Source organism: Cricetulus griseus, chromosome 4 (assembly GCF_003668045.3).
Source record: "Cricetulus griseus strain 17A/GY chromosome 4, alternate assembly CriGri-PICRH-1.0, whole genome shotgun sequence".
Lineage (NCBI taxonomy): Eukaryota > Metazoa > Chordata > Mammalia > Rodentia > Cricetidae > Cricetulus > Cricetulus griseus.
The window spans coordinates 62,161,779-62,186,646 of NC_048597.1; the positions used below are offsets into that span (position 1 = coordinate 62,161,779).

General features: G+C 37.7%; 1 protein-coding gene across 1 annotated transcript in view; it reads left to right on the forward strand.

The window, feature by feature from the left end:
• Positions 1 to 23,947, forward strand: part of Gmnc (geminin coiled-coil domain containing) — a 68,239-nt gene extending 44,292 nt beyond the window's left edge. The window contains exons 2-7 of the mRNA XM_035444129.1: positions 16,367 to 16,805; positions 17,057 to 17,109; positions 18,496 to 18,670; positions 20,560 to 20,648; positions 21,513 to 21,629; positions 23,330 to 23,947. Of these exons, the coding sequence (XP_035300020.1) occupies positions 16,367 to 16,805; positions 17,057 to 17,109; positions 18,496 to 18,670; positions 20,560 to 20,648; positions 21,513 to 21,629; positions 23,330 to 23,947 (1,491 nt within the window). The remainder of the gene's footprint in view (positions 1 to 16,366; positions 16,806 to 17,056; positions 17,110 to 18,495; positions 18,671 to 20,559; positions 20,649 to 21,512; positions 21,630 to 23,329) is intronic.
• Positions 23,948 to 24,868: the final 921 nt, after the last annotated feature.

A 24,868-nucleotide genomic window follows, 5' to 3' on the forward strand; every position in this document is an offset into this window, starting at 1 on the left:
AACTTGGATCTATTTATTGGTAAAGATGAATCTTAACCTCTTTCAGGCAACATAAAATTGTCATGCAGATAGTGAAGATGGGTCATTTGTAAACCCATATAAGAAAATGCATGAAGAAAAGATCCACTTCCAAGACAGGAATTGGGCCAGAGCAAAGAGAGATATTAGCAGCTCAACCAATCTGCTATGTTAAAGGTAGCAATCTGCTCTTGTGTTTGCCTCATTTACATCATAGTTGTTGCACACAAACTCTGACTGTTTTGTGTCATTTTACATATGACTTCATGCATCATGAGTCTCATTGACATCTAAAATCTCCATCTAGGCATGCATCAGTGAGCAATGGCTTCCTTGCTGGCACTTTGGAGCACCAGTACACTTTCCTCTTTGACAAATTTTGTTAGGGTACGTTAATTATACAAAAATACATAATACTTTATTTTGCTATTGTATTCACCTAACATTGCATTCTTTTGTCCTACCTTCTTTCCTATTCATTCCCCTTCTTGTTGCCAATTATTTTTGCTTCTACTTTCATGTGCTGTTTTTTTCAAGGGAAGGGGTGACTCAGTGAGTTTCATTAGGTTGCTTACTAAAAGGTATTGAGGGTATTTTTGGAAAGGCATGGGCAATTTACCAGTGATTACACCACTGAAGAACATGTTTCTCCCTCCCCCATCAACAAACACCTGCATCTATATCTGTGAGATATATGTCACCCTCTGCTCCATGGCAAGGTAATGACGGAACCAATCTTGTGCAGGCAAGATTTTGAGAGTGCAGCAGCCATGTCATGCTTGGAATATATATATATATATATATATATATATATATATATATATATATATAGAGAGAGAGAGAGAGAGAGAGAGAGAGAAAGAGAGAGAGAGAGGAGAGATTTTAGATGGAAGTTTTATAAACATATTGTTTTTCCATCCCCCCCAATTCTCTCACCCTCCCATTCTCCCATGTTCCCCACCAACACTCCCAACCCATCCCCCAACTCCCCCACCCCAGGGACAGTGAGGCCCTCTACAGGAGACCTTCAAAGTCCTTCATATCATTCGGGGGAGGGCCTAGGCTGTTGTATCTGGGCTGCAACAGTATCCCTCCACAGGGAATGGGCTCCCAAAGTCCATTTGTGCTCTGTGGATAAACACTGGCTCCGCCATTAGAGGTCCCATAGACTTATCATTTTTAATTACCAGAAGAATTAGCTTCCTCGTTAGGACCTAAGCCCTCATCAGCTGCAGGATTTTGGCCAAGATGATAGCATCAGATATTATCTGCCTGTGTGGATCAATTCTCAAGTCATATTGGCAAATGGTGAGTTTCCATGATAGCTGAATTGCCACTGCTGCTGTAGCAGATGTCTGGGCTGTTGGAAGTATGACTCACAGGTCAATGGATGAGTAAGATTGTTGATGTCACTTTTCTCCCATCGGCCTGAATAGCATCTACTAGCATCGCAAAAGCTATCAATAGTTTGGCTAGTACCTGCCACCACCATGAAGTCGGTGAAGACTGGGGAAGCTTCTTTCTGAATTCAAGTTTAACTTCTCTGTTTTTTGACCAGAACATATGTGTTCAGCAACAGAGTCTCACCATCCAACTCTGGTTAGCAACCAATGACAGTGATGATTGCCTATGGTGTTTTAGAGGCCTCAGCAGACCAATAGCTCATTGGAAGAAAACACAATGTCTGAGAAAAAAAATAAGACCTTCAGAAAAAAACAAAACAAAACAGGAATTTGTGATTTTGGAGCAGCTAAACAATTTAAGTATAAGACAGTAAATACATATGAAGAAAATATTCATTAAACCACTTTAAAATTATATTGTCTGATATCAAAGCATCTTAATGAAATTATAGAAGCAACACAGACAATAAATGAAATGTTTTTTGCTTATTAAAAAGTAATCAATAAGCTGTTAGTAAGTTTAGTGTAAGATGGTTGAATTTGGGTTTTCATTAAAACTAATTACTTTCCAAACCACATATTAAGTCATGGTGATTTTTCCATTTAGTATTTCTTTTACTCTTTACCACAAACTTGCAAAACATTTGGGAATACACTTTCTTTAGAGATAAAGAAATCAAGGCACAGGACTTAATAGCATACATGCTTGCTTCTAACAGAAGACAGCTCCTGTTTAAGACAGAGCCTTGTTCAAACTCTTAATTCTCTCCCCACATTCTGACTCCATTCACTTACCACTTAGATAAAAAGAATATTTTATGTAGTATGTTCAGTGTATATAGAAAACCTAAGTTATGAATAAAAAGGAGTTAAATACTATGTTTATTGCAAAGAACCCTTGGGTAAAATAATGAACAGGTTGTGGACTTGAGAAAACTAAAAAGAAAAGAAGATAGACAAAGGAAGAGGAAGAAGAGGGTGAGACTAGGGAGGAGAAATGAGGAGGAAAAGAGGAGAATAAGAAGGAGAAAGAAAGTGGAGGAAGAGAGGACAATAGGGAGGAGAAAGAGTAAAAGGAGGAGCAAGAGGAGAAAGAAGAAGGAAGAAATAAGTAGAAGAAGGAAGAAGAACAAGAAGAAAAACAAGAGGCTGAAGACACCCAGGAAAATATGGAAAGAATTGAGCAGAAATGATGCCACCAGATACCAAACAAGGTCTATCAGTGACCTTGAGAGTGAGAGTGAGAGATATCATTGACCTAGAAATCCTGAGTACTTGTTAGAGACAGAGCTCTATACAAGACCCCAAACAAGGACAATACAAACAGACATGTTTACATAGAAGGGGGTAATCTCACAGGGCTCCAACCCTAGACAAAAAATTAAAGGATTATGAGAAATAGTCTGCCCTAGGGAATAGATGCTCAATTGGTTATCCAATGCCATGTGTTCTGTCTGAACTTGTGTATATACAACAATATCATGAGGACTATCATGTCTCTCTGTATTTTTATTGAATATATATGCAACAACGATTAAGAAAGGGAGGAGATCAGAGGCCATGAATTTGAGAAGGAGGGGTACATGAGACAGGATGAAGGGATGGGGAAACTGTGTAAATTATAATTTAAATATTTAAAAAGAAAGAATCAGAGAGAGAGAGAGAGAGAGAGAGAGAGAGAGAGAGAGAGAGAGAGAGAGAGAGAGCTCTGTTACTAAGAGAAAAAAACACAGATCTCAAAAATTCCTTGCGCATCTATCATCAAAATTATCTCTGCATGAATCTCCCAGAGGGAAGGCCACATAGGGGCACAAAATCACACAGCTTCTGCAAGCTCATTACCATAATCGCCATTACTACTTTTTCTTCATTTTCTCAAATTTTGATGATTTACATCTCAATCCATGATTTAGAGAATTGATTTTATCCAAGTCAGCGTCTGTGTGCTCATGAGTAAACTTCAGGCTTCACTTTGGCCTAGTATCTGTACTCTATATAAATTATAAATACAATATTAGTCCCGCCACTGTACAGTGCCGTGTGAGTATGTTGCTCATTTTAGCGTATACTCCTTTCACATACACACTATACACCCAAGTTTTACTTATGTAACTTCATTCTGCAATCTGTGATTGGGCCTTTAAGAAAAAACACAGAAAGACTGGAAGAGAACACTAGAAGAGAGCTAGGAATAGACCAGAGAGGAAAAAGAAAAAAAAAAAAAGAAAAGTTGTAAATCAGTTAAAATCCCATAGAGGGCAGTAAAGTTCAAGTTGTCTTAGTATGAAATCCTACTTTGTATTGTAAAGACTATAATGATTTCAGCATTTTTTTATTTAGCTGTGGATATATTATCCAAAGCCAAAACATACATATAAGTAACATTTAGGACATATTTATGCATTTGGGAATGTGTGCATGTGTGTATGTAACAACACTAATTGAAAAAAAAAGAGGCCATGAATTTAAAAGAGAGCAAGCAGGGGTATATGGGAAGGTTGGAGGGAGAAAAGGGAAGGGAGAAATGACGTAATTATATTGTAATCTCAAAAAAACGACAAATAAAAAATTTAAAAGATTTTAAGAAGACTACAATGCTTGAAATATAAAGAAATATAAAATAAAATCATGCTTATGGGGAGTGGTAATGGACAAATGAACTTTAAAGTATTAAAATGCCAGGGTAGGTTTTGAGCATAAACAAACAACCACTAAGAAATCTGTAGAGATTTCTAAAACTACACGTTAAATTATCTATTGCTCCTCAGTAAAAATGGCCCTTTTGATGATGCCAGCAGCTCAAATTTGTTGCCAGGTCACACAGCATTTTTTGTATCTTCCCAGGTCTAAAGAAGATATTTCTAGCCTGAGTTGTTTGCAAAATTTTAATAATTTTTTGAGATGGTTATGGCATATCATATTTCCCTTCCCTTCTTTCCCTCCAAACCCACTGACTTTCTTTTTCAAATTTATGCTATCTTTTTCTTTGTTTTGCATATTATTTTTATGGATAAACACAATTCATTCATAAGGTTAAATGTTAACAAAAATATTCAGCTTGATTAATTTTAGAGAAATTGTTTATTACAAATTAGTGCTATGACAAACATATTTTAATTGAACTTAAATTTTATTTTCTGGATATTTTCTTATGCTGTCACTTACAAGTGGAACATGTAAGTAAATATAGTTAACATGCAAGAATTCCTATCACAAAAGCATTTTTCAGAAATGCCACACTAGCTTTCTCTATGTGCTCTAGACAAATCTCATGATATTCATTTTTAATCTTAATTTAATTTGTGCTGTGAGAAATGATATCCCATTTGAAATTGTGACATGGAAATGCATTGTTCAGAATGATAATATTGAGGAAAAATTTTAAATTATCTCATCAAAATCTAGGGATAAATGGTGCACAAATTAGAGCCTAAGAGTGTTTTAAAAATCTAGGAGGTACAGGTGAAAGTAAGGGAGAGGGAAGTGAAAAGACTATGTATGTAGTTTTACATTTGGATGACAGTAAAAATGAATGGACAAGTGTTGAATCTATAAGAGTAAGTATATAAAAAATCCCAAGTTTTGCTAAAACCGAATATACTTGATTTCAAGAAAATACTAGCTCCATTTCATTTTATCTGCACAGTTTAGACAACCACTTTTATTCATTTTTGGTTAGTTACAATTATTTTGCCTATCTTGTGGCATTGATATAAAGACTGGATTAGATAACATGGGTTATATATTATTAGCTATACCCCACAGATAACATCGGTTATTAACAATTGGCAAGCACATAAGAGCATAAAATGCACTACATAATATTAATATCATTTTAGTCAAATATCAATAGAAATATGTCTTCAGTTTTAGCACCAAAAGTAAAAAATAAAATTAAGTAACAGTATTATTCTACATGGCAAGTTAACAAGATGGTATCAGTGAATACTAATTTTGTCAAGTAGGCAAAATACAATAAAAAGAGAAACATGATACCTAAAAGTATAACATAAAATAGGAAATGAGGTGAAAGAGAAGAATGAAGAGAGCAAAATGATTTTATGGTAGTGGAGCCAATTCTGTAGATGATTTACCTGTGGACATGTGCCATTACACATCAGTTAAAATCCAATAGGGTACACCATGAAGAGTAACTAAACATGAACAATAGGACTCAGTTTTCATAGCATTCCAATTTGTTTTGAAATTTTAACAGATTTATCCCTATGTGAGCATGTTGATAATGGTGCCAATTTAAGGGACAAGGGATCAGCTTATAAAATTCCATACTTCCCACTCAACTTCAATGTTGGAAGTAATAAAATAGCACTTATTAATTTTAAAAGTGATGCAAGTCTTTCCTATACTGTCCATTGATGTAATTTTTGTCATCTATTCAATACAATAAATTTTATTAGTCTTTAATATTTTAATTGCTGCTACTATAGATTGAAGTATTAATGCTTTATAAATTTGCTGTTTTAAAGTATGTATGCATATATGATGATCGTAATCTCAAAAATGAAAATGACAATAGTGTTTGAGCTTTTGAATTGTAACTACAAAGAAAATATAAATTCTTGAGTGAAAACATAAACAAATAGTTTTGATTTAAGGATATTGGAAAGATAAAATTTTATCATTCTGCAAAACTGATAAAACTGTAAAGCATATAAACTCAAACTTAAAATACAATGCTGGATAGAAAACATTTTCATCAGTTATGAAGATAAGAATGAATTCTAGTCTTCCAAAAATTATGCCCTTAAATTCAGTTTGCAAAATTGTAACTGTGTGCAAATTACAAGAAGAAAAAAGAAAAGTAAGCAATAAAAATCTAAGAGAAAATGGAAGAGGAAACAGTGACAGAGAAGAAGCAGCTTTAACGAGCATGAGTAGATCTTGGGTTTTTAAGCATGGTCTGGAGGCTGCAGTAGGCTGCTGTCCTCTGATAAATGTGCATTTATGAAGAGACACACACAGCCACAGACCTTTGTATGAAAATGGTTTATATATAAAAACAGAAGGGAAAACTGCTTATTAATACATGGGCAACTTGATAATAATACAATTACAATAAGAACATTGCATGTGTCTCATTTGGCTCTTGAGTAAAATAAACATTTCATGGAAATTAACCAGCCATCACCATATCAACCATTATGCATATAACACTACTATACATTATGCTTACAACCGAGGAAAAACACAATAAAACAAGTAAATCAACAGAACTCTGGGAAGCCACATTGGATATGACGAAGCCCTCAAAATCCCAATAAAGAGCAAAAGACAGAGTGCAATATGAAAGCATGAGACTAAGGACGTGTGGACAGAGTAAGTGTTGTGAGATGCAACTCCTATCATGGACACATTTGGAAGACAAATGGATGATTTGGGACAAATTATATAACCACTACTATTGAATTTTAAAAAGTAGAAAGTATGAAAAAAACACTTTGTAGAAACAGATTCATAGGGGATTTGTACCTAGCATTTGAGGAATGGGTGGTTCTGAAGCACTGACGTGATGAAGGAATATCATGAATGACTATCAAAAACCTGCAGTCAGAAATACCAGAGATAAAAGAGAGAAGTTATTCAGAAAAGTGAAGAGAAATTAGCCAAATACTAGATTATACACATCATTTTTTAAACTTTGAAAACTTTTAAATATTACAAAGGTTTGATGCTACTTTAAGTTTGGACCTTTGCCTGGGAAGCCTGCTTTTTCTGTTAGATTTCAGTGATGGTTGAGAAAGTGAAGGCACAGGTTAAAGAAACACATTAACATTAATGTGGGAAAGAATTTCACTTCTTTCTGCTGTCGATATGATTCTAGCTAACAGAAAAGATTCTTTAAAAAAAAAAGTACAGTTAATTGTTTAGTTAACCAAGACACAAAACATAATTTTAAGAAATCAGTAATATTTGTTGGATTATTTATTGAGATGGGGTCTCACTAAGTCACCCTCATGGCCTGGAATTTACCTTTTAAACTGGCCATACTCAAAGAGATGCACCTTGCTCTGCTTGCTGAGTGCAGGGATTAAAGCCAGGACCACCAAACCTGGCTTCTGCTTAGCTTTGAAACAACCTTTCTATCTGTCCTTCCTTCCTTCCTTCCTTCCCCCCTCCCTCCCTCCTCCCTCCCTCCCTCCCTTCCTTCCTTCCTTCCTTCCTTCCTTCCCTCTTTCTTGAAGCAGAAGCTCCTGTAGCCTAGATAGGCCACAAACTCACTCTGTAGCTGAAGCTGACTTTGAACTTTGGATTCTGTTGTGTCCCCTGGGTTTTGTGATGACAAGCATGAGTCAGAACTCCTGGCTTATGTGGCACTGCAGGTGCAACCTGAGGTTTTGTGCATGCTAGGGAAGCATTCCATCAAATTACCTACCTCTCCAACCTTGAAGCAGTTATAAATGAAAAATATGAAATCTCATTAATAACAATGCACACACAAAACACTAATAAATTAAGCAGGCGGAGGCATATACATGCAACTATGTATGTACATATATGTAAAACTTGTACATCATACTGAATAAAATAAATATTTGAAAGTTTTCAAAGTTTAAAAAATGTTCTGAAAAATTAATTGTGTGTGGCTACTTAAAATTTGAACCAAATTAATAGGAAGCAACCTGGCAATTTAATTGGAGGGTTTAAAATTTTAAGCCTTTTTACTCCATCACTATTCTCCTAAAATATGTATTCCTATTAAGTAAACCAATATATCACTACTATATAAGATATACATACCAAAATTATATTATATACTGTTTTTAGAAACAGAGGCATGGAAATAATCTGAACATTTCCATTAAGAGAGGAAACAGTGGAAGGATTGCTTCTGTACTCAATGTAATATTTTAGTTAATTTATTGGGTTATAACAAATCTAACAGCATGCATTAAAATTGTTCCAGTTTACTTGGTTTCTGTAAGGTATTAGTGGAAAAGAATGTATAAAAAAACAGTTGGTGGGGGAGCCCTGCCTCAAATGAATGTGCCAGGCTTTATTGACTCCTGATGGAAGGAGGAAGGATGGGAATGGATTAGGGAGAGGTGGGGGAAGAGGGAGGGGGAATTGTGGGTGGTATGTAAAATGAATACAAAAATAAACTACAAAAAAGAAAAAGAATGTACCAATAAAACTGTGTAATACCCCCATTCTTTTGTAAAGTACTGTTAAAATAACTTTACCTGTTGTGTGTACATTTATTATTTACACATTTGTTTGTGGACATGGATAAATTAATTGGATCAGGCTACAGGACTAGTTCTGAAATCAGGAGAAAGATGTGTTGAGGGTTAAATATAGGCTGTAGGCTGAAATGTAAGGCAGCCAACTAGAGCAACTACTTGCAGAAAGCCTCTGCATGCAGCCTGGATTTCTATTTCAAGAGGTAATGTTAACATTTTTGTATAATGGCAACCACTTATTTTCCTTTGTGATTATTCATGCCCACCATGTATTTTTATTGTAATTATATAATTTCCTTATTTACTTTTACATGTTAATTTATTATCTGTTGTCCCCCTCTAAGAATATGGTACCTTCTATATTATGAATATTGTACCAAATTAAACAGTATGGGAATTGCAACTGTAATTTAATTCAGAATATTAATGCTAAGAATTATCAAAGAAAGATATTAGACTCACATTTTAAAGTGTTGTAAAATAAGAAATAAGTTGGCCCTAGTGTTCAGATTTTAAACGGGCACCCACTAAATACTGCAGAACGTTTGTGGTTTCTAAGCATATATAGACAACAAGCCCCAGCAGGAGCTTGCAATAAACAATTAAACATTAATGTATTAGCACCTTTATGTTTATGAGAATGTGCTTACATGCATAACATAAGAAACACAGTGTCGTTTTCTGGGAATTACAATCCATACTGTAGGCAGTCTAATTTATTGAAACCATCCCTTATTATTCCAGCTTTTTAAATGTCAGGGGCTTGGGAGATAATGCTAGAATTAATTAATTAGGTGTTTGAGCTTGTGGGCCAAGTTTGGATCCTTGTAATCCCAATTGAAGGTGGGCAGAGAAAAGGGATGATTAGAGCAAGCTGTGAAGATAGACTAGCCACAGACAGCAAGCTTGGGCACAGCAAAAGACCAGGCCTCAATATATGAGAGTGGAGGATGAAGCTATCTGATGGCAACCTTTGGCCTTTACATGAGTGTGCACATGTGCACCATATACACATGCATATCTACATATGTGAACATACAAATACATGCATGCAATGTACCCCACCAAAATAAAAACAACAAAATCTGACTGTGTTCTTCATATTGATGTGTGGACAAAGTTTAATCTAGTTATGTTCAAGTTTTTCACTGATTTCCTTTGTGCTTGCAAGCTTGAAGAACATGGATGTTGCAAGTTCTCAAAACATATTGTACATGCCTAAATGTCAAATTGACATATTATTTCTCCAGGCAACTTGATATCTGAACTAGCTTTTGATTGCTTCTTCGCATACAAGAGTGCTCACACACTCCCTCCCTTCTCTCTTGAGCTGAAACATCAATTATATAATAGATTCCCAAGATAGATGCAAAAATAAAAAGCTGTCTTTAGTATCCCTTAAGTAGTCTTGTTTCAACTCAAGAGAGAATGAGCTTTGGTAGTAAATGGCTTTGTGTAAAATGTTCATGTATAAGTTAAATGGGTTCCTTTAGAATGCCTGTCTGAATATTTTAAATGTGTTCACATCATCCAAAATACCTGGGGCCAACAACACATGCCTTGGCCACAGGCTGTTCTCTAAGTTGTCCTTAGAAGAGTAGAAATCCACTAGTGCAGACACTGATGTCAATGGGAGGGAAGACATATTGCTTCCCTGTCTGCAGACTCTGTACTGATTATTGTCCCTTATTGGAAATTTGGGAGTGCAGAATATAGGCTCATTTCTAACCTCTGAATGTTTCTGTCTCTGTAAGTACCTGGAGGTGTGGGCTCTACTGATTGCTTCTGATACATGCATGGGGACAAATATACATCTAGATGTAAATTTATGAGGACTAGAGAATTCATAGAATAAAAGTTTTTACATGATGTAATTTCCACAATTTTCAGTTGGAGATTTTTCCCAATTGTGTTCTATATAAAAAGAAAAAAAAACATTTTAAATACTATTACCTTCTTGGCTTTTGTTGCTCTCTTACCCGGATATGAAGGCATCTGGAAGTGTCACCTGTATAAAGCTAGATTGAGAGGAAAACACACACACACACACACACACACACACACACACAGAGAGAGAGAGAGAGAGAGAGAGAGAGAGAGAGACAGAGAGAGAGACAGAGAGAGAGACAGAGAGAGAGAGAGAGAGAGAGAGACAGAGAGAGAGAGAGAGAGAGAGAGAGAGAGAGAGAGAGAGAGAGAGAGAGAGAGAGGAGAGAGAGAGAGAGAGCATCTGGATATCTGCAGTGTTCTCACTTGCCTTTGTCGTGGCACCCTCCATCCAAACAACGTGAATGCTTTTAAGGCTCTGTTAATATGTGTAAATGCTTCCATTGGTACACATTGGTATAATGCCTTCATTTTCTAAAGAAACAAGAAAAATTGAAAACAAAACTTGACTGGAAACAGATATTGACTTAAATTTCTTTGATGTGGTTGTTACTAAGATAAATTTGCCAGAAATTAATGTGTCATTAAGAAACTGTGGTTGGTATGTAAAATAAATGAAAAATTTAATAAAAATCAAATAATAAAATTAATCTCAGCACTTGGGAGGCAGAGGCAGGTGGATCTCTGTGAGTTTGAGGCCAGCCTGGTCTCCAGAGCAAGTGCCAGGATAGGCTCCAAAGCTACACAGAGAAACCCTGTCTCGGAAAAAAAATCAAATAATAAAAAGGAAACTAGGGAATGTTTTTCAGGGTTTTGTGTATAATTTGTGAAATAATTCACAGGTTTAGTTTCTTGGGTAACTCCAAGGGTAGAATGGAATGAGTCCAATCATCTTGTTAGAAATTGGAACCCACTTCCTGATTTCTGTATTTTCAATAAATTTAAGTGCTGCAGTCATTGCCCATTTGCCTTCCAAGCTGTTAATACTACATCAACTGTCTATCATCTGTCATCTAGCTTGCCAAGCATCCCTGATAGGGAGTCTTGAACAATGTGGGCACTGGAGCCTAGCTGACAAAACTATAGATTTTCATGAAATAGAATTTTATTTTATATCAAAGTTAGATGAGCATATCCCTGACACATATTAATCATCATAACTATTTTAATGATTTCTCAGTGCAGTGGGATAAAGTGTGTGGAATAAACTTCTATTGATTTATTGACTTGTTTATATATTTTGCTACTGCTGCTGGGGATGGATTCTGGAACCTTACATAATAGACCAGCACCAAATTACAGAGCTACCTCCTCAGCCCTGAAGCTACCTCCTCTTTGCTTGGCTTGAAATGCTTCCTTTCTAATGTTTCTGTCAATGTAAGGTAAACTTCAATGTTTTTATGTTCTTTCCTAGTCCTATTGACATTTTCTTATTTTAATTTAGATATATACCTTACCATGGATTAGAGCTTCCTACCAGTGCTCTCATAGTAAATGGCAGGGAGGTAAGGTATTGATTACCCCAGTTCCCATGTGGGACCTGAATAAAATGGAAACAACTTTAACTTGACTGAAATTCTGGGCTGAAGTGTTAAATTATGACAAAAGGCACAAAGCAAGGCTACAAAGGGCAGAACATTTTTCCTGAATAATTAATACAGGTCTATATCCATTTTCAAGCAATCTTGAGTATGTAAAGTACATAGTTGATATTTGAAAGACTTTAACAATGTCTTTAACATACTTTAACAATGAAAATCTTCTGGTTGTCCCATATGATAACTGTATATAACTGACTTAATAAAATACATCAAGCATAGCTGAATCAACAATTATCTTATGAGTAAATAAATAATGGTAGATATAAAGCTATTAAAGAAATTTTGGGTGACATAAACAACACACACACACATGCACGCGCACGCACACATATGCCCATGCTTTTCACATAGAAGCATTCTTTTTGATTTGGTCCCAAATGAAACATTTCACTCCTGACCTCATCCAAAGCACTTCTCTTTTCTGGCTAGTGACCACTATATTTTTCTCAATTTTTTATTTCCCTTATCAGAATTAAATATTGATACTTTCACATATTCAGCTTATGTAGAAATAGTTTTCATCCCTGAAAAATGTATCACATATATCATAATCATTAGAAATTTCCAAGAACAAGCAGGTGATGGATACTAGGCAAGCTTCTGTCCATACTAGAATAATCCCCACATATATTTTTGGATGAGTAATTTTAAAATTGTATGCAGTAAACTGAAAGTGTCATGGCTATACAGATATAGCGAAGAATTGCAAGTGTTAAATCTCACAATACAAAACTGCTGCATTGCAACTTTTCCACATGTAACAATCTACCTGTAGGAGAAAGGAGAAACATGATCTTCTTTCTTGGAGACTCAGCTGTCTGTGCCATGGGAAGGAGCTGTGTTTACAAAGAAAAATGATTCTTCTTTATTATATATGCTACTGAATCCATTAATGGGCAAATCAAAGAAAGCACTCTCCAGGGGTGAAAGGAAAGACCATTCCATATGCCCATCTATTTATATCCCCACCACACCTCTGATCATACTCTACACTGTGCTGTCTGTCTGCAGACCTGGTTTTTGTGCAGGTCAAATTACCTCTCTCTCTCTCTCTCTCTCTCTCTCTCTCTCTCTCTACATACATACATACATACATACATACATACATACATACAGCCCTGATTCAGCAGCTGAGCTGTTATTGTTTCCTCTTTAACACCATGTCCTCTAACACAACATAAAGGCAACTTTTAACTAATCTCATTACTTACATAAGAAAGAATTTGCATAGGTTGATGTGCACCTTTATTTCATACACATGGATACACTTGCCAAAGGATTTCATGTTATTGTTTACTTGGTTCAGTGTTTTTTAAAATAATAATAGTAATTAAGCTCATGCTTAAGTAGTGAGTTATAAGAAAATGATGGGCACAGTCAGAGTTCATGGATCTAAAGTGTTTCCATTGTGTTTTAATTTTAGCAAGAACTTATGATCTCATTTACATTCAATTGTCCACAGCTCTCTGTGTTCAGTGCTTCTATGTCTCCACATATCCTCCCACATCTATTTCGCTAAGGTAGTTGATGATTTATAAAGTATTTATGTACTAAAAATACACCAAAGAATTTTAAGACTTACATCTAGCCCTCCAAAACCTCCCATTTTGCAAATTCAACATTCATTTCAGTGACTTCAGCAGACCCAGCAGAGCAGTAGACAATTATTCATCATCAAAGGCAGAACCCTCTTTATGAATAATAGTAATAAGTTAATCAGCAAATTGGGAAATTATTGAGCATTAACAAACAGGGTTAATATTTGATCTGTCTTGTAAGCATTTTTCTTCTAATTTACCAAATGAGTTTCCAGGATTTAGAGACCCTGATAATACAACCTACATACTTCCATCTCAGAAAATACCAGGAATTGGAATCCATGTATATTTTAATGAAAAGCCAATGTTCCTCTTTAACTACTATAGTTGCTCACTTACTTTCTTTGTATCATTGTTGGAATGAAGAAGAAAATGTGCCTTTCAAAGGCTTATACATCTCATCTGTGAAAGCTTCCCAAAGCAAAGCCACCCAGCCCTCCTGTTTCTGCCTCTGTGCTCATCACAAAACTAAGTAGGTTTTGTTAAAGCGATGAGCTGTTTGCAGGACTAAAGCATCAACAACTCTTTGCCTTAAATAAAATTGTAGATTGGCAAGATCTAAGTGAATTTGATCTGTTATCCCTCATGCTCTGGGCTTTGTCCTTTGTACTGTGAGGGCAGACTGGGGACCACTTTCTCTTATGACACCCTGGAATGAGCTGGCATTGACTGATCCAGCTTGTCTATTTTTGATGCAATGATCTTCACAGGTAGTGGTATTCATTTACATCTTTTCCAAATAAATATTATCAGAGAAGGAGTTCTGACACATCTCCCACTTCCTTCTCTATCTATACCTTTTTTGATCTTGGGGGCACTGAGCAGTTAGTCACTTTGTGGCTTTTCTAAATTCTATGCATGAAAATAGAGGAAGGGGGCATCAAAGAAAGGTCAAATTTTCTCTAAAGAACTATATGTAAGCTGGACGAACTTTGCTTCTCAGTTTCTGTGTCATGTACCCATTGGTTTGTTAAGGCTACCCACCAATAGTGTCACAGGAGAGCTATCCTCAGTACAGAGGTTGGAAGCCCATCACCAAGACTTCTGCAGGGCTGTTGGTTTATCCTGAGCCTTCCTTTCATGACTCACTTCACTCTGAACTCACACGACCTTTTCTTTCAGATTCCTGGTGTGCCTGACTTCTGATAATACCACCAGACATAAGGTCCACTAGTGACCACATTTAAGCTATGTCTGTTGAATACCCTTTCTCTAAATATAGTCACACTGGCACCAGAACTTCAACTTAGGAATCTGAAGGTAACACAAATCAGTTAGTAACCGTGCCAGTTACATACACAGATACCTATGTGGTATAAAGAGCAGGAGTGTCAAAGGAACTTGCTTGGGAATAGGTAAAATGAAGCATGGTTACCTTAGCCTGAAGTCTAAATCTTGTCTGACACTTACCTATCATGCTAACAGTGTCCATATTCTTAGCCTCAGGATTTTCCTTTTAAACTGAGAGTTTAAAACTGGTTCCTATGTTGACTGTCAACCTCTTTAGTTTTTCTTTTTAAATTATTAATAGCATTATTCATTGTACAAAATAACAGGCTTCCTCATAACATTTTTTTGTTCAAGTGCATCATGTACTTTTCTCAAATTTACATGCATTACCCTCTTGTCCCTTCCATCTGCTGGTCCTTTTCCTCTTACCAAATAGTAAAATAGTACCCTTTCTGTTGTACACAACACACACACACACACACACACACACACACACACACACACACACACTTGAAATAGAGACTCTACATACAAGAGAATATATAAGCTCTTTGTCTATCTGAGTCTGGTTTATTTCACTTAGCATAATGATGTCTAAGACTACCATTTATTTTCTGCAAATAACATTATGTCATTCTTTATAACTGAATATAGCTCTCTTGTTTTTATGTTTTCTTTGTGTGTTTATCTGTTGGTGGACAGAGTCCACAGCTTGTCTACTGTGCCTTGTTCATTAATAGGCAGGTGTGTTCAGGTGTCTCTGGCTGGGTGTCTTAGAGACCTCTGAGGATATTTACAGGGCTGATGGAGTTAGATCCCATTTGTCCACTGCATTGTATCCATTTAGATGATGAGTCCAAGATAGAAGAAGCCTCTAAAGGAGGCTTCTCTTGCATCCCTAGATTGAACATTGTGGAGATACCTGTGAGGATGAAATTAAAGACAGGAGAATATAATACTTTACAAAGTATAGACAGACATCTCTTTTCGTAATCGTAATTTTAAAAATTTTATGTAATTGTGGTGTGCATCAGTCCAACTCAGAGAAAAGCACCTGAGATTCATAAATGTGAACATTAATTCATTGTTTGAACAAATTTTTATTGAGTACTTGTGTGCAGCCCATTGACCACGGTGCTATGGAGTTAGATGTGGCATATATGTCTTGGAAAATGTATACTATAGGATTGAGAACATTTTGCCCTCACATTTAAACATTTCAAGAACTGGGTGAAATAAGACTCATTAATAAAATAAAAATAAAGTTGTCGTTATTATTAAGTTGCCATCACTTGTTATCCTGTGAGCAAGGCATGCATAGAAAGCCACTCACACCAGGGTCCCTCGGATGGGCTGCCTTAGCGCTTCACAGAGACCAAGGTTTGGGCTTCTGATGCCGCCGGGGCCTGGCTGGCCGCCCTGCCCAGCCCCGCCCTGCCGGCTGCTGGGCGCGTGGCACAGAGGGAGCAGGGCAGCTGAGTCCCCATCGCCAGCCGCCACTGCTCCAGGTAGACTCGGTAGACTCAGCTCGCACAGGCACAGGCTTTGACCAAGCACTGCCTCAGAGGCCTGGAACACAGGGTCCTTCCTTGGCCCTAGCAAGAAGTCCTGCAGGTCTTAAGTCCCAGTGTCGGTGTCTCCGGAGCTCGAGCTGCTGTGGCTTAGGCTGGGTGACTCCCGAGGCAAGTCACCTGTTTGACAGCCTCGCACTAAACCAAAGAGCAGTACCTGCGGGCTTCACTCGCTGCTCCAACGGATTAGAACTCGCTTCCTTGCTCCTCTCTGCCGTCCCATTCAAAGCTAACTCTGGCTTTAAGGAAAACGCTGAGGGGGCCCAGTTTCTGCAGCGCTTTCTTCTGCAAGATGGTAAGTGAGGAACTGGCTTTAGCTAGTCTCGCTGCCAGAACTCCGGGGGGCCCTGGAAGACAATAAACTGCCTTAAGAATGTATTCTGCTTTGGGAAATGCCTTTGTACTTTCCAATTAGTAGAGGCCATTCCTGCTGCCCCGCATGCCTTATTTTTCTCTGTTCCCTCTCCTTGCATGTTTGCCTCAGCATTCCACCCCTTCCCCCCCTCACCCTGCACACACCTTCGTCCCTTCCACCTGTTCCTCTAGATTATGCACATATTTGCAAACACTTAGATTTGAAATCCTCACGAGTGTTTGGGGTTTGTTTTCCTCTCAGGTGTCGATTGCTTAATAGCTTAGCTCTGATTCCAAGAATAACCTCAAAAAAAAAAAAAAAAAAAAAAAAAAAGGAGTCTACAAACATACTTTTAGAATAAAAGAAAATAGCACTTGATAAACTTTTGGCTGAATTTCTTCAGGCAGAGCTGCCCAAGCTGTGCTTGCCTCAATAGTGTACCCTTTCAAACCTTCAGTCACTGGCAGCAGGGGCCTGGGGCGACTCCAGTGACTCAATAATAATAACTTTTGTTCTTTTATTCTTATTTCTCCCTTCTTCTTCTTCTTCTTCTTTCTCCCCCTCTTTTTTTTCCTCCTCTTCTCTACTCCCTTCCTTTCCCACACTCTCTGCCTTCTCTATGTCATGTCCAAGAAAGTCTTCACAGCAGCAACACCTGTCTTGGAGTAGCCAGAAAGAGTTTGCCCAGACCTGGACTCTGCTGTAAGGGATGTTTTTGACTTGATTAAACATTGACACACAATTAAGAATGGGCTGTTGGACAGCTTAAGCTAGGAAGGAGGCAGACTGCCTACCCCTGCAGGGGCATTTGGAGAGACCACATTTGAGGTTTGACGAGTGACTTGGGGCGGGACAGGAAGGTGTTCACTGAGTCAGAACACAGTGGAGAAAGGCATGCCAGACAGCTACTGGTGGCAGGATAACTTGAAAAGGGTACTGAGTGTTAACTATGGAGGGAACTAGAACCCGCTGCCTTTATTCTCAGCTTTTGATTGATGTCATTCATGTTTCTGTGACTGGAGTTGGGGGAAATGTATGTGATCACCTCTCTCTCTCTCTCTCTCCATATATATATATATATATATATATATATATATATGTACATGTTTATCCATTCTAATGTAAGACACACAACACACAGCTGGTTCAGACTTCCAAATTAGGAAGTTCCTTGAGATGATGCCTTGTAGAACTGTTCGCTTAACCCTTTGAAGTCTGTGATCTTTGCCTTTCAAGGTTTATAGGATACAATCAAGATAACTACTACAGAGCAGCAAGCAGTTCTTACATTTTTAGATCATGAAATCTAGTTCTTTTTACTTAGTTTCTGGGTAGCTTATCTGTTGAGCCAGGCACTACAATAGGAAATACCCCTCTGATGTTTACAACCTGGACTGTCCAATACTAGTTATTTGGTGAAAGGCCTTAAGAAAGTAGTGGGTAATTGAAAGAACCCAGTATTCTTTAGTAATTGTAACCCCACCATTCAACTATGTAGCTGGACCTGTAGTTATTGCTTTTATTATTGATGTGCTTTACCATGTATAATTTCTCCATGTTTCTCCCATTCTCTCACCCTCCCAACTGCGCCATGCCATCTCCCACACCCCCATCAAACTGAAATTCACAGAACAGCATTCTGCCTTGCCAAGATCCGTATTTTGTAGGAGGCCAGAGTTATAATTGCCCGTATTCCACTACAACGTCAGAATCTAGTGTTGACGTTTCCAAGGAGACTTGGGTCTCTTTCTGGGCTGCTAGTCTCCTAGACAACGCTGAGCCCCAACAAGCACCACAGACACAGGGTAAGTTCTACTCTTCTGCTTTGCTTGTAGAATGGGTCTTTTCACAGTCTCGTGACTGTAATCATCAAGGACTGGGATTCAACAGAGAAAGTGATATTATAGAGAATTTAAGTAAGCACTGAGACCCCTGGAATTTTTTTTTAGCAGTAAACTCATTGTTCTGTACTTCTCAACTAAGAAAAATGAAACCCTACTTCTTGTGTGCTAGATGGCGTGTATTTCCTATATTCTGTAATTCTTGGAGACTGCCAGCTCATAAGAAACTTTTGGTGTAGCACCGGGTTATAAACAGCACTCTCGTAGCAATTTGCTTCTTTAGTCAAAACATCAGGTAGAATATTTATGTTGTAATTTGTTGAGATTCGTGTGACCCTGAGAGAAAAATAAATAATGAGTAACAAAGTTAATATCATACAAAGTTTGTGCCCAGAGCTTCATACAGAGAAATAACCCTTCCCCTTTCATATACACACCTCAGTTTTAGAGAGATGTCCAATGTTGGTGGAAATTACGTACAACACTCACATTGGCCTGAAGCTTAATTAATATTCTTGCACATACTAATGGGATTTCTGTATTAATGCTTGGTTTCAGCACCTCAGAATACCTGTGCATTCATTCCACCCCCAAAGTATTTTAGAGACTGGGGAGAGGGGTATGAAAAGATGCTGAAGCATACACTGAAATGAATAAAACATGTGTCATGGAGAACATTGTTCAGTTTTGTCTTTTTACTCTAGCAAAAGAGAGGCGTGTCTCAGGATGTGAACCCAAGTTTTATTTTTATTTTCTTACATGTCACTCCAACTTACCACTAAATGTTTCAACATTTTAAGACTGGCAGGTTAAATGGGGGAATGAAGCCAAGGATTGGGGGAGTGAAGGCTAAAGTACATTAGCATGTAGAAACCATTTTTCATTGATGGGCATAGCTTGCTGTAAAATTTGAAAAAGAAAACAAAAGCAGTTCTTTGAAAAAACATTTAAATATACAGATGCAGACACTTGAAATAGATCAGGTATGGCTTAGCAGTGAAATCGCCATAGAATTCTTCAGAGAAACAAGAAGCCTATCACGGGGTTGGAGAGATGCCTCAGAGGTGAAGAGCATTGGCTGCTCTTCCAGAGGTCCTGAGTTCAATTCCCAGCAACCACATGGTGGCTTACAACCATCCATTATGAGATCTAGTGCCCTCGTCTGGTGTGCAGGGATATATGAAGGCAGAACACTATACACAACAAATAAATAAATCTTTTTTTTTTTTTTAAAAAAAAGAAGCCTATCACTAAGGCAAAGGGAGGTAAGCGGTGGGAATTTGACTCAGCCATGCAGTGCTTTTCCAGCATATGCAAGGTCCTAGTTTTCATGTGTAGCACTAATAAATAAACAAATGCTATAAAATGTTATCATACCATGACATGAAATTCTGAACACAGTCTGCCTTTCAGATTTCATAAGTAAGACGAGTGAGAGGAAAATGCAGCATCAAAATACAGGATTTGATTATAGAGCCAAACGTACTGCTATCAAATGCTAAAAATCAGAAAATAAGATTAACACTAGAAAGGAGGGGTGGAATTGCAATATTGTGCCTAGTGGAGATGGGGTCAGTAAGTATTTCTATGAAGTTCAATGGAAGAGGCAGCCTCTATTAACTTAACCAGAAAGAATATATACACACATTTTAGGAGCCACTCAGCTCCTAAAATACATCTGCCACTGGTAGGCTATGCATAAATATTTGCTCACTTTCTTCTGAAATCTTTAAAGTCTTGTTTTCCAGTGTGAAATAAAAGTAATTAAATCTATTAAACTTTAGGAGTTGTTTGTGAGTACTTATTGCATAGTTCTAAATATGTTCATGCATTTATTTTGTGTTTTTACATAGAAGCATCCTGTGACTTAAATTTCCCTGTTCTGGATTCATGTTCATGGGAAGAGGCTCAGCTCTCCTCTCAGCTCTACAGAAACAAGCAGGTATGGATAGGTAGTGAGACACTGGGACTAACCTAGTTCCATAAAGTCCACTGTTCCTGGAGACTCCCTTTATTTCATATTTCCCTTTAGTTTTAAATATTTTCTTTTTAAAAAATAATTTCACCATGGCCTAGTGTTTGTTGTGACACACAACAATAATTGTGTGTCCAAAGTGATAAAAGTTAAATGAATAAACTCACAGAAGCAAAAGCTCCAAGAAAACCTATGATTGACCTCTCAATTAACCAAATTCATCCCCCTTATCTGTGGAATACTTCTGCAGCCCTTCTCTGAGGGCAACTGCAAAGACCAAACGATGAATACAGCAGTGTTTAGAGCAATAAACCTGGCTTATCTTTGAGAGGTGGAATGAAGGTAAAAGTTTTCCAAAAGATGACTTCCTCCTCTGGGTATCATTTGTGGCTGTTCCTAATGAGCACTTTTATTTATTGGACACACGGGTTTGGGGCTGGGAAAAGCCAGGTCACATCTTCTGTTTTTATTTTCTGAACTGCAAGGAAGGAGTCTAGCCAAGCCTTCTAACCATCCTCCCTATATTTAAACAGTTCCGTGTGGCTCACTTTCCTTCACACCCCCCTGACTCCCTGTGGTTACAGTTCTGAAAGTCATCTGATCTCCTCAAATACTTTGTAATGAATGGAATACGCAGTGCACAAAACTGAACAATCAGGTGGTAGGGAGGGTAGATTTAATTTAAGACTCAGAGGACCAGGGTTCTTTGAAATTATGTTCCTAAAACAAACAAGAATAATCAAGTCCAAGAATGTTGGGGAGCAGTGCAGTATTATTAGGTTACAAAGCCAATAGAGGGGTGCACCCTTCATTATTGTGTGCTTCTTGCAGCTCCAGGACACTCTGGTACAGAAGGAGGAAGAACTTGCTAGGCTACATGAAGAGAATAATCACCTCAGACAATACCTGAATTCTACTTTGGTTAAATGTCTGGAAGAAAAGGCCAAGGTATGTAATTATCTGTTTTCCAAGTGCAAGGCAGTCACTTGACAGAGCAAATCACTACGTGACAACCCCATGATTAAATACATGAAGTTTACAGAACGAGATGTTTTTATGGGAGTTAGTAGGATGGATATTATCCTTAAGGAAATAAATAACTGCAACAGAATTGTTATATAGCATTTTCCAGAAGTTTCTAGTTTCAGATTTTAGCTTCACATCACAAAGGGAATTAAGGACAGAAGTTAATCAGAGGAGCTGCTAAGACTATTGGGGTTAATAAAGAGTGGAGTATTGGAATAGAAATCAAACATAAAAAATAGTAGTTCTAATTATGTGTTAGATGTTAGCTAAAGTTCTTCCTCAAGGCCTTTGCTATCCTAATTGGTAAATGGACAGGCCAAGAGCCTTGGTAAGAGTCTCTCTGGGAGCTGTGGAGATGGCTAAGTAAGTAAAGTGCTTTATACACATCCATGGAGAACTGAGTTTGGACCCATAAGGTGTCCACATTAAGCAGGCACAGCAGCACTCATCTGCAACCTGAGTACATCACAGGGAAGCTGAGACCAGTACATCTCTGCATCCCACTGGCCAGCCAGTCTAGGAAGATCAGTGAGGGGCCCTGTCTGAAAATGTAAGGTGGAGAGTCCCAACTCAACCTCTGGACAACTACACACACACACACACACACACACACACACACACCACACACACACACACACACAACACACGGCGCGGGGGGGGGGGAGGTATATCTGAATCTGAAATGCTGTGGATATACTTGGGTCCCAGGAGTCTCTACTAGTGATTACAGATATGAAAGTACTCTTTGTCCATGTACATTTGAGTGAACTGCTTTAACTCGAGGACAAATAACTCACCTGTGACCTTTTTGTTCTTTGATTTTTCACATTTAAGTTTGCATTTGCCATCATTCTTGTTACTATGTCTTGCATCAGTTTTATCTCATTTCTAGACAAACTATGGTATTATTTGTTCTAAATTTGATGCTACTTCCTGCTTTTGAGTTCATAGCGAGTCATTAAATTTGACTCTGTTGCAATCCACTTATCTTTGACTTAAACAAATACATCCCTATATTAATTAGTCTGGGATCCTAACATTAGCTATCAATCAATAAAAATCATCAAGTGATATTAATTGGACATTTTAAATTCCCTTGATATCAGTTTTGTAAATTTAGAATAATATAACAAATGACATGAGAGTGTTTTAAAAGTTAGTATGATAAAAGTCGGAGGTAGTAAATAGTGTTGAAATCAGAGGTTCTGCCTAGATTCTTATATGAAGATGTACTCAGCTTATCACTAATAGTATCTTTATTGATTCTTTTAAGAGCATCTGCATCCCACGAGAAAACATACAAGTAATGCTTTATAAATAATGATGCTATTTTATTTACTTATGAATAAGTTTAATAAGTGACAGCTGCTATTGGCATTAGCATTTGTTTCCCTTAGTAGAAATCTTACAGATGTCATCTGCTTCCTTCAATTCTTAAAAACTGAATAAAGAATGTGAAACAAAGTAACAACTTATTAAGGATGCTTACTCAACAAACAGTAGCTAAGTGACTAGTTTTACTTGTGTGGGAACACACAAGACATTTAGCCATTTTTTGGTATTCAAATGGGCAAACAGTAAATATCCAAAAGAAGTACAGTTTTCAAATATTGCTTTTCCAGAAATTGCTGTCATCAGATGAATTTTCTAAAGTATGTGGAAAACTCAGAAAGGAGAAGAGGAAACCCAAAGAACACAGACACTCCCCTGCTGAGATACCCCAGTCAAAAACTGCCAAGAGAAACCTCTCCACCGAGTTTTCTAACTGTCAAGAACAAACCGGGCCCTGTGTGGATCCCTGGGTTCTTCAAACCCTTGGGTTGAAAGACCTCAACACCATTGATGACACCCTACCAGCTAACTACAGTGCCATTGCCTCTCATCCCATAATAGTCCCCGGTACATCCTCCCAGTTTCTACATGATACAGTTGGCTATGCTACTGTTTCTAGAGATCAACACCTTGACTATGGAGGCAACAGAGCACATGCTTCAAATGTCACCCCCATCCACCAGCAAGACTGTCACTGTTTTTCTAGGCTTTCCAATCCTCCGGTAGGGGTGCAAACTCTTCCTTACCACAGTGCAGATGTGTCACCCAACAAGACAGAGGTGGCCTTTTCCACATCTCTGAGCCCTCACTGCAATGTGAAAACACACTCTTTCCATCAGGGACAAGCCTTTGTGCGTCGAGATGAGGAGGGAGGCTGGAAGTTTACCTGGGTCCCTAAGGAGCCTTAGTGACCATTCTTCTCTTACAAAGTACTGCCAGGACATCTGTTTACAAAGACCTCTTCCACGTGGATCATCCAGAACACAGCAGCTTTTGCTTGCCTCCTGCCACTGCCAGTGTTCCTGTAGGTTATGTACTTGAAACTGTACAATATGGTTGTCAAGAAACCATACTAATAGGTATCTGCTCTTCTTTTACTCATATTTGACTTGTTTACATGTCCACACCAGCAGCTGGCTTTCTCTCTTTGTCTGGCGCCCGAAAATGTATTTTCTGATCACATGTATTTTTCAAGGCCACAATGTACTTTTCCAATAATGGCCAGTTAAACAGCATATCATTTTTGGTCAAATGGTCTAAATGTTGCTTCTATTACTCCTCTGCTTGTCTTTATTTCTGAAAACTACTTCTGGAATGAGCCTTATTTTTGCTTCACATACTTACTACTGAATGTTCACAGATTGGGGGATCTGCCCATTGGCACTACTGAAGACACAGTACCAATGTGAGTAACATTATATCCAGGGAAGATCAAATAATTGAGTGTCCCATGATGCTATTGTCAAAGTGTCTTTTCAACAATGCTAACCTCACTAATAAGCAATACCAATGACAAATTACAGCAGTCAAAGAATTACTGCTACTTTAAAGTGCTATGTGGTATAACTATTACTTTTGGCACCTGGCATTGTAAGTTTGAGCAATACGGTTCAAACTTTTTTTGAGGGACTTTAATTTAAAAAAGAGAAGGAGAGAAAGATTTCCTAAACTTCACAGACCTAGAAAACCCTGTCACTAAAAGAGTAGTCTAGCTTTCTTTTGCTCTTGTTTTATCCTTGTGCATCCTCCGTTCAGTGATTCCCTCAAAAGGTTTATAGGAACTTAGAATGTGTGTTGGACAAGGCACTGTGACATATGTCCTGCACCCT